This window comes from Camelina sativa, chromosome 15 (genome assembly GCF_030686135.1).
Source record: "Camelina sativa cultivar CO46 ecotype springtype chromosome 15, ASM3068613v1".
Lineage (NCBI taxonomy): Eukaryota > Viridiplantae > Streptophyta > Magnoliopsida > Brassicales > Brassicaceae > Camelina > Camelina sativa.
The window spans coordinates 7,981,817-7,991,596 of record NC_141894.1 but is presented as its reverse complement, the minus strand read 5'-3'; the positions used below and the strand labels follow the sequence as shown (position 1 = coordinate 7,991,596).

Genomic DNA, 9,780 nt, shown 5'->3' with positions numbered 1-9,780 from the left:
ATGACATTTAGGAAGGGATTACAAAAAATATGGATGGCATTCCTTAAATGCGCATCCAAGAGGTTCAAACCCGTGACATCGAAAGTTTACAAGGGGGAGAGTAACCAGTAGGCTAAAGCCTGTTATTCGGTAATTAGTAATAAGCTTTATTATATATGGTGAAACACTTAGGATGACATTTAGGAAGGGATTACAAAAAAGAAGGATGGCATTCCTTAAATGCGCATCCAGGAGGTTCAAACCCGCGACATCAAGAGTGTACAAGGGGGGGAGTAACCAGTAGGCCAAAGCCTGTTATTCGGTAATTAGTAATAAGCTTTATTATATATGATGAAATATATAGGCTATTTATTTTAGGAAGACTATTTTGTTATTTAGGATAGCATTCCTTAATAGTGTAGGTATGTAATTTAAGAAATAATGATGCAAAAATGGATTTACAACCTATAAAAACACACAAAAACAAGAATGTGTGTTAAAAAACTGAAAGCTTTCATAAATAACAACATAAAGGAAAGAAAAATTATATCTACTAAAAAACTTAATTATATTTAGGAAGGAGTTTCTGAAATTCAAGATGACCTTCCTTCACAATATAAAAGTATGTTGTCTTAATGTTTCACATAACAGAATGACTACCCAATCAAATGAAAACTATAAATTGAAATTAAAGAATAGAATACTGTAAAGTATGAAACACATCATCCTATTTGTATCATCCTCTACAACACCTACAAAAAAAAAATGAAAAATGTTAAAATACATATCCCAAAAATGTCACAGATTCAACATATAGCTTTGTTGTATGAAATGTATGAAATTTATAACTAACCGATAATCATATGGGAAGTCGGCATGTACTCTTATTGTGTCCTGCTGTGCCACATCTACTGCACTTGTGACTCTGAGACTTTGAACCTGGCACCCCAAATTCTCCAACAGATCGCTTTCTTTTTTTTGGTGGTCTCCCACTGTTTGGCTTACTAAATGGAGGTGCACAAAAGAATTCTTCTATAGAATCAGGGAAAATCCAATCTTTTATATCTCCATTCGGGTGTATGCTTTCAGCATATACTTTAGCCCATGTCTCAGTCAAGTAGCAAACATGAACAAACTTATTTTCATCCCTATTTGAACGCTTCGCAGCAGCAATGGCATGAATGCACGGAATTTTGTCGATGTCAAAAACACAGCAACTGCAATGCATGTTTTTCAAGTGAACAATAAACTTGTTAATGTTGTCCTTCACCTCAAACTCGTCTTCATCAACTTGGAAAACGTCAAGTTTCATTGCATCTGAGAACCTTGATACCAACTTCTTCACTACTTGCGGCGTGACAAGCTTGTCATGTTTAGCAGCCTTTTCACGTCTCTCATGAAACCACGAAGTCAAAGTTAACCTGATTGTCTCAATGAGAGAAAGAACTGGCAACTCTCTTGGTTCTTTCAACATCGAATTAAATGATTCAGCAATGTTTGTTGTCATAATATTGTAACGATTAGAAGGAGCATAGGAATGAGCCCATTTTCTGAAATCAGCCTTTTGTAAATACTCAGCCAACTTAGGATTTGCATCTTGAATCTGGATGAATATTTTAGCAAACTCTTCACGAGTATAAGCAATGGCTGCAGATTCAACAAGTGGCAAATATGATTGACCCTTGAAACTTACTTTGATGTTGTTTCCAAGGTGGTATTTGCAGATTCTATGATGTGATGCTGGATACAACTCTGTAAGTGCTTTTGCAATAGACGATGCACGATCAGAGACAAACACCAAATCTGGGGCATCAGGTATGATAGTACGGAGACACCTAAAAAACCAATTCCAAGATTTATCATTTTCTGAATCAACAATAGCAAAGCCTATCGGGTATAGGTGATGATCTCCATCTTGTGCTGTAGCTACTAATAAAGTTCCTTTAAATTTCCCCTTCAAGAAGGTACCATCTACTGCAATCACTCTTCTCAGCAAATCAAAACCTCTTATCGATGGACCGAATGCAATGAACACATATTTGAATTTAGTACCAGAATCCATCTCAAGATAAACAACTGATCCTGGATTTCTTTCCTTAGCCATGAACAACCATTTTGCTATGTTGTGGTAACTGTCCTCAGGAGTTCCTCTAACCAAAATCTGAGCTGCCTCTTTTGCTCTCCAAGCTTTTTTGTATTGTATATGAACACCATGATCTAATCTAACTCTCTCAATTATCTGTTTTGGCTTGAGTCCAGCCTTCTTTTCTGCAAAATGACTGCAAATAAAAGAACCAATGAGTTTTGCAGTGGCTTGCCTATGGTTCGCATTCCTGTACGTTGTATCACAATTGTGTTCTCCCATATACTTAATCAATACAAAGAAATCAGATGACTTGAGCTTCGTTGCACGCATCTTCCAGTTGCAACTAGGCTCGACACAACCCAATATCAATCTTGTTCTGTCTGACCACAAAGATCTGAACTCAAACTTGAACTCAAGTGCAAACAGCCGCATCTTCATCATCAACTCTGCTTTGTTTTTGAAATATTTCCCCTCATGTATATAATCAGTCCCTTGAGTGTGATGTGAAAAACCTCTAGGAATACCATCATAAATCACTTTTTCAGCAGTTGAACAGGTATCAGAATGTGATTCAGAAACTGTGGCGCCACTTCCACTTGGTTCATGAAACTCCTACATATAAAATGTAAACATTAGGGGATATCTGATAAAGACTTTAGGACAACTTTCCTAACATATAGATATCAGACTTGATTTCATCATATCCTTCTTAATGCACAAAGAAAGATTCTAATATATATGACTCTATTCTTCACAGCAAGCACCTATTACAAAAAGCACATATGTATTCTATCATTTGTAAGACATTGTTTTTTGAGTAAAAAAAATAGAGCCAAGTTTACCTTGGTTAGATAACGAACTGATGCAACAGATATATCACTATTTGAAAACTGAAAACCTTGAATGCATCGGTTGTTCTCTAAAGTAGCTGACAGAGTATTACTTTCAACATTCCCATAATCAATAGGCAACTACATAAAAAAACAAAAAAAAAACATCATATATAAGAAAGACATACTAATGCAGTAAGAAAACTACAGTGTATTCACTTACAGTCACACATAAACGATTCAACTCAGGGTCATCTTGAAACTTCCTGAAAAATGTCTGTACTTGACGATCATTTCGCAAATACATTGGTGGAGAATCTTCTACCATCAAATTCATCCTTGAAGAAAGCCTATAGCTAAGTTTGATATCATTCACTAAACAATCAAGTCCAAAATCTTCAATTACCATCTCAGCTAAAACCTTATATGTGATATTCTCATCTACTTCACTAAGAGATCCTCCTTTTTTAGAATCAATTGCAAAATCCCATACTCCTCTATGGTTTTGTTTCCACTCCCCACAAACAGAGTATAACTCAATCATAGTCACTAATCAGTTAGAGATCACCTTGCGATTGAGGCTAGATCTCAATATGAATCGAGAGGAACCACTACCAAATTGAAATTGCGAATCGAGAGGAACCACTATCAAATTAAGCAGGATCGATCACTAAACTGACATCGGAGCTAACAAAGTTGACAGATATCGCCGGAAATGATAGGACACAACGACGGAGCTAATCGTTACCGGAAGATCTCGTCGGAGAAGTTGGTGCCATCGTATCTCGTGGAAGAAATAATTTGAGTTTATAAAATCTTAACACAATTTGGGTTTATAAAATGCAAGGATAAAAGAGTCATTATATTTATTAATGAATGGTATTGATGGAAAAATAAGGAATGTGTGGTATTTGAGGAAAAAAAACTATTTGAGTGGCATTTTAGGGCATTTCTCAAAAAAAATTATCTTATTATTTTATCTAATTGTGTCCAAAATTACATTAGTCTAATTTGGGACCTGATTGGAGAAACTATTAATTTGTAGATATTATTGAGGAGGATACAAAGAAAGAGTATGATCGCATCCAAATCTATGAACTAATGTTTACCAAAAACTATGACTCTTTGACGACTTCAAGATTCTATATGCAAGATCACAAAATAAGTCTTACAAGGCATGCTACCAAGGTAAATTAATTAAGACTCAAAGGACAAAGACGAACAAAAAAAAGACAAATAATTTTTGTAAATAAGAACAGGTGCTCATCCATACCTGGCAGTGGCAAGTAAGGTCTCAATTGCAAACTAAACAAGTAAACATGCTTCACAACAACAAGTCAACAACAACAAAAATAAGTAAATAACTTTTGAAGTACCTATACACAGTTTGCTCCCTAAGAGCATCCACATCGGTTGGGGACTTTTTTTGGTCCCCCACATTTAATAATAATATTTTGATAGTTTCTTATTTTTAGGATGAGCATTGGTGTCTATTTGTATTTGGTCTCCCGAATAAAATAATAATATATTAAAAGGTTAAAGATTAATTATTTAAAGTTGAAAAAACAAAAACATACAATTAAGAAATTAATAACAGAAAACATATAACATAAAAACATCAAAACAAAAACAAACATTTTATTCAACTCATAGAAATTTTAAAATCAATCTTCATTATTTGGAAGATGTCCAAAGTTAGTCCAAATATGCTCAATCAAATCTTGTTTTAGTTAGTCATGAGTTTGTTTATCCCGAAGTCTTGTTTGACGAGTAATCGTACTGCTGATATTTGAACCCACACCGGCGGCACCAATGGTATATGTTTGATCCACATGTTCTCCGTGTTGAAATTCAGAAACAATGTTTCGGTAACTGTATGTATGTCGTTCATCTTCGACAATCATATTATGGAGTATTATGCATGATCTTATTACATTTGCCATTTTGTTTTTATCCCATAAACGAGACGGATTTTTAATAACGGCGAATCTAGCTTGCAAGACTCCAAAGGCACGCTCAACATCTTTCCTCACAGCTTCTTGTTTTTTAGAAAAGAGAGATTTTTTCCTACCTTGTGGAAGTCGGATTGATTGAATAAAAGTTGCCCAATTTGGATAAATACCATCAGTGAGATAGTACGCCAAGTTGTACTCCCTTCCGTTGACAACGAAGTTGACTTCCGGAGCTTGACCGGTTATTATGTCATCAAAAACATTAGATCGATCAAGAATATTAAGATCGTTCATAGTACCTGGAGCTCCAAAAAAAGCATGTCATATCCAGAGGTCATACGAAGCTACTGCTTCCAACATAATTGTAGGTTTTCCGGTTGATCGTGAATACATGCCTTTCCAAGCCGTGGGACAATTCTTCCACCCCCAATGCATACAGTCAATGCTACCAATCATCCCGGGAAATCCACGCTGTTCATTCTGATAGAGTAGTCTTTGTAGATCCTCCTGCGTAGGACGTCTTAGGTATTCATCTCCAAACACTTGGATGATGCCGGCGGTAAATTCGTGAAAACATTTCCGAGCTGTCGAAGCACCAATTCGTACATACTCGTCAACACTGTCAGACGAAGTACCATATGCCAATTGACGAATTGCTGCAGTACATTTTTGTATTGGTGAAAGACCAGCCCATCCGGTTGCATCCTGGGTTTGGCGGAAATATTCGATTTCGGTAGAGAGACGTTGCACAATTTGCATGAACAGTGGCTTGTGCATGCGAAACCGTCGCCGGAATAAATATTCTGGATATGTTGGAGTGTCACTAAAATAATCATTCCAAAGATTATTGTGGCCTTCTTCCTGGTTTCGCTCGATAAAAATCCTATCGTTTGGCTGGTTTGGTTCCGGAATAATATGGGAGACATCATAAATGTTTTCTAAATAGCCCTCAAAATGACCATTGTCATCGGCTTGGTAGTGATAATGATTATCATCGGCTTGGTAGTGATAATGGTTTGAAGATGATCCCATTTCAAGAGAAAGGAAAAGAAATGAAGAAATGAACTTGTATTAAAGAGAGAAGAAGAGAAAGGAAGATAAAAGAAGAGAAAGTGTTGTTGCTTTAATCTTGTTTGGTGAGAGTATTTTGTTACTTTGATGGTGTTTCTTGAGAATTTTTTGTTGTTTTGGTCTTGTTTGGTGTGAGTGAAGAGTTATCATATATATAGTGGAGTTCCATTATTTTGTAACCCGTGAGCCTCAACAAAACAAGACAATGTACCCGTGAGCCTCAACAAAACAAGACAATGTACCCGTGGGATAGCAAAACAAAACAACGTACATAGTCAAAAAAACAACAAATACCCGTGAGAGACCAAAACAAAACAACATACATGATAAGAAAACAACAAGTACCCGTGTAAATCATTACACCAACATGAACAAAATACATGCGAAAAGGATGATTACACCAACAACCATCAAATCAGTTAAATTTCTTAACTTATTTTCCTTACGTATCTCATTAACTACATTCTCCAAATTATACTTCAATAAATAAAGAGTTAGCATGTATACGAAACTTATACTTCAATAAAATTATACTTCAATAAATAAAGAGTTAGCATGTATACGAAACTTAAACTTATACTTTATTTAAACTTATACTTCATCACATACCTTCTGTTGTAGCAGTTGGATAGAATAGGCTGCGCACCACAGTAGCATTCCTTCGGGAATCCATGCTCCACCTCAGGTTGAGGTGGGTATTGCCTCGACTCTGCTTCATCCATACAAATCAAAGCCTCTAGCTCTCTATCCGCAGTGTCCTCTGAGTACTTATCAGCCAGATCAGATGAAGAAGGCTGAGAATAGCTATAGTCCTGGCCCATTTCTTACGTAACCTGAAGATAAACAAGAAGAAGCAGATTAGACTTAGTACAACAATTGTTTTAAAGAACTAACAATCTGATTAAGTTAGTTAATACAATAGCCGAGTTACTAGAAATTAAAATAGACTTATATTGATTTAGTTTGAAACAAGAAATACAAATCAAACAGGAAAGACTAAAACAGGAAATACAAATACAAATCAAATACATAAGCCGAGATTTAAGCAAGAAAAACAAACAACAAACACATGCTCTAATATCAGAAATATTGGGACACTATCTTGTTCATGATAACTTCTTCACTCGCATTCAAGGGTTCTTTTTTGGCTAGGAGAGTGTCTAGGATGGCCAGCTTCTGTAGTTTCTCCTTCTCAGCCAATTCCTCTTTCTTGACATCCCACATGCTCTTATACTCAGCAAGAATCTTCACGTTTGTGGACTGAGCATTGTTCCTCTTCGCCTTCGCAGCCTTGATCCCTTCTGGCCTTTTCTCAGACTCCTCAACATTGCAGCTTGATGATTGTGAACCTTCAGCAGCTTGTTTCCTCTTTGTTGCAGGCTGAGCTGGGGGCGTGTTAATAGTGTTCAGTGATAGAAATTTCTGCTCAAACCTTAACCGAGACCAACAATGTTCAAGGTTAAATCTCTTGTTATGGGCAGCGAAGTAGATATCATGTGCATTCTTTAAGATATCATTTTCAGAATGACCAGAGCTGTTCAGTCTCTCCGCAGCTGCGAATGCCACACAGAACTTGTTAGTTTGGTCATTTATCTTGTGCCAACGCTGCTTGCAATGTGTCACCAGCATCTGTTCACTACCGTTTCTAGCATGAGGAGTGTCAGCATAGTATTTTTGAATCCTTTGCCAGAAGCTTCCTCCCTTTTGTTGATTTGCAACGATGGGATCTTTTGAAGTGTTGAGCCATGCGGAGATCAAGACTTCATCATCAGCAGGTGTCCATGTCTTTCTCTCCTTGCGCTCCAATGGTGTTTCTTGGGAGCTGTGAGGAGAAGGTTGGGAGCTGTGAGGAGAAGGTTGGGAGCTCTGAGGAGAAGGTTGGGAGCTCTGTCCAGAAGGTGGATAACTTTCCCAACGAAAGTTTTCATTTAAACCACCTTCTTCTTGACTGTTAAGCAGGGTTAAGTAAGAAGAAGACTGAAAGAAGGGATTCGTAGAATCCATATGAAGAAACGAATAAGGAAGAGAAGGAATGAGAAGAGAAGAGAAGAGAAGCGAGTATAGAAGAGAAGTGATAAGCGAGTACAAGTGAGAAGGGGTTACTAAATGAAAGAGATTTATGGGTTAAAAGGTAACTTGCAATAAGTAACAAAACTTAAAGACCAAACAACCAATGTCTAATCACAATTTATGACAAGTACACATTACAACTACCAAATTAAACAAGAAACTATGAACAAACCACACCAAAATTAAATACAACCAACTACACAACAATCACAATTTATTAGAAGTACACATTACAACTACCAAATGAGAAACCTAAAATCCTTTGTGAATTAAGACAAAAAAAAAACAAAAGTTGTATCAAAATCAATGTAAAAAACATTTTAGCAACCATACGAATGACAATGTAAAAAAAATTTTAGCAACCATACGTTGACACAACAATCACCAAATTTAAAACCTATAATAGAGTTTCTATATACCAATGATCCTTTAACAATTAAGACAAAAAAACCAAAGTTTAACCAAACTCAATGTTAAAAAAAAAGAAAGACCGAGACACAAAGATGTTGATCAGATGAACTTCTACAGCAAACGACACAGACACAAAGACGTTGATAAGATGAACTTCGACATACTTAACTTCGAAGTTCATCTTACCAACGTCTTTGTGTCGCGAAAATAGAACAAATGTTATACAGAAACGAATCGACCTTTAGACAGAGACAGCTCGATCTTCACACAGAGACAAATCGATCCAACAAACACATGAAAAAACAGAACGAGACCAAAGCAACAAAACCTAATTCAATAACCCTAATTCAATAACCCTAATTCAATAACCCTAATTCGATAATCCTAATTCTCTAACCCTAATTCGATAATCCCAATTCTCTAACCCTAATTCGATAATCAGCGCCAATCAAGGTTAAATCTCATATTGGGGGAAGAAGACAAACCTTAATTAGCACGATTCACCCGCCGGACAAGCATCGGGTGACAGAGAAAGATCGCTTCGGGAGAGAAGATCGAACCGCCGGACAAGCTTCGGGACAGAAGATCGGACCGGCTTCGGATGCGACAGAAGATCGGCTTCGTTAATTTGGCAAGAAATTCCGGTGAGAAGAATGGAACGGTTTCGTCAAATCGTCGAGGATGTGTATCGCCTTCGTCGTCGCCGTCGAGAGAGAAGAAAGAACTCGATAAAATTTTGTCTCGCGAAAGAGTTTTTTGGTTTAACCCTAGATAATTCGACAACCAATCAAACAACACCACGTGGCGAAGAAGACGGACGAAAAACGTCCCCAAATAAGAACCGTTTTTTCAATAATGGGCTTTTAAGAATTAAATTAAAATTAAAAAAAACCGGGGACGGCCCGAATCTACGGCGTTGCCCATGGTCTAATGGGCTAATATTGTACCCTGACCGTGTAAGGTTATGGAAACAATAATCCTTTTGCCAGATTTTGACATGAGAAATGAGTTTCTTGTAGTAACCTCAAACTAGTCTTCCTCAGTTCCTCGTACTGGCCATCAAATTTTTGAATAATCTTATACTTAGTACTGTAGATATATCCTTGGTTTTAAGAAGTTAACAATTGACTTATTACTGCATATTGCATACAATGCAAGATGAGAAACAAATTTAACAATTGACTTATTAACCTTGTTAGAAGAAGTTCACAAAAGAAAAACAAAGCAAGAGTATATTAAATATGCAAGAAATTAACTTATGCAAGTAAACGGAGTTATCAATAGTGTGTTTTAATTTTTCCCCTTTGCCTGGTGGTGCAGAGATTGCTAGATTTGCACTGAACTTGGAATATAAGAGCACACAAATGGAGACCAATGAAGT

At 36.6% G+C, this 9,780-nt stretch overlaps 2 protein-coding genes across 2 annotated transcripts; both read right to left on the bottom strand.

Annotated features, from left to right (window-relative positions):
* Window positions 1-838: 838 nt before the first annotated feature.
* Window positions 839-2,506, bottom strand: LOC147926372 (uncharacterized). The gene has a single exon (XM_087486887.1). It carries the CDS (start codon window positions 2,504-2,506, stop codon window positions 839-841), a length of 1,668 nt encoding a protein of 555 aa, XP_087343013.1.
* Window positions 2,507-6,998: 4,492 nt separating this feature from the next.
* Window positions 6,999-7,922, bottom strand: LOC147926371 (glutathione S-transferase T3-like). Its single transcript, XM_087487038.1, has one exon. It carries the CDS (start codon window positions 7,920-7,922, stop codon window positions 6,999-7,001), a length of 924 nt encoding a protein of 307 aa, XP_087343164.1.
* Between the last annotated feature and the right edge of the window lie 1,858 nt (window positions 7,923-9,780).

Bases quoted from the DNA above. Each gene is read 5' to 3' on its own strand.
- LOC147926371 (XM_087487038.1), bottom strand. From the start codon at position 7,922: ATGGATTCTACGAATCCCTTCTTTCAGTCTTCTTCTTACTTAACCCTG.
- LOC147926372 (XM_087486887.1), bottom strand. From the start codon at position 2,506: ATGATGAAGATGCGGCTGTTTGCACTTGAGTTCAAGTTTGAGTTCAGA.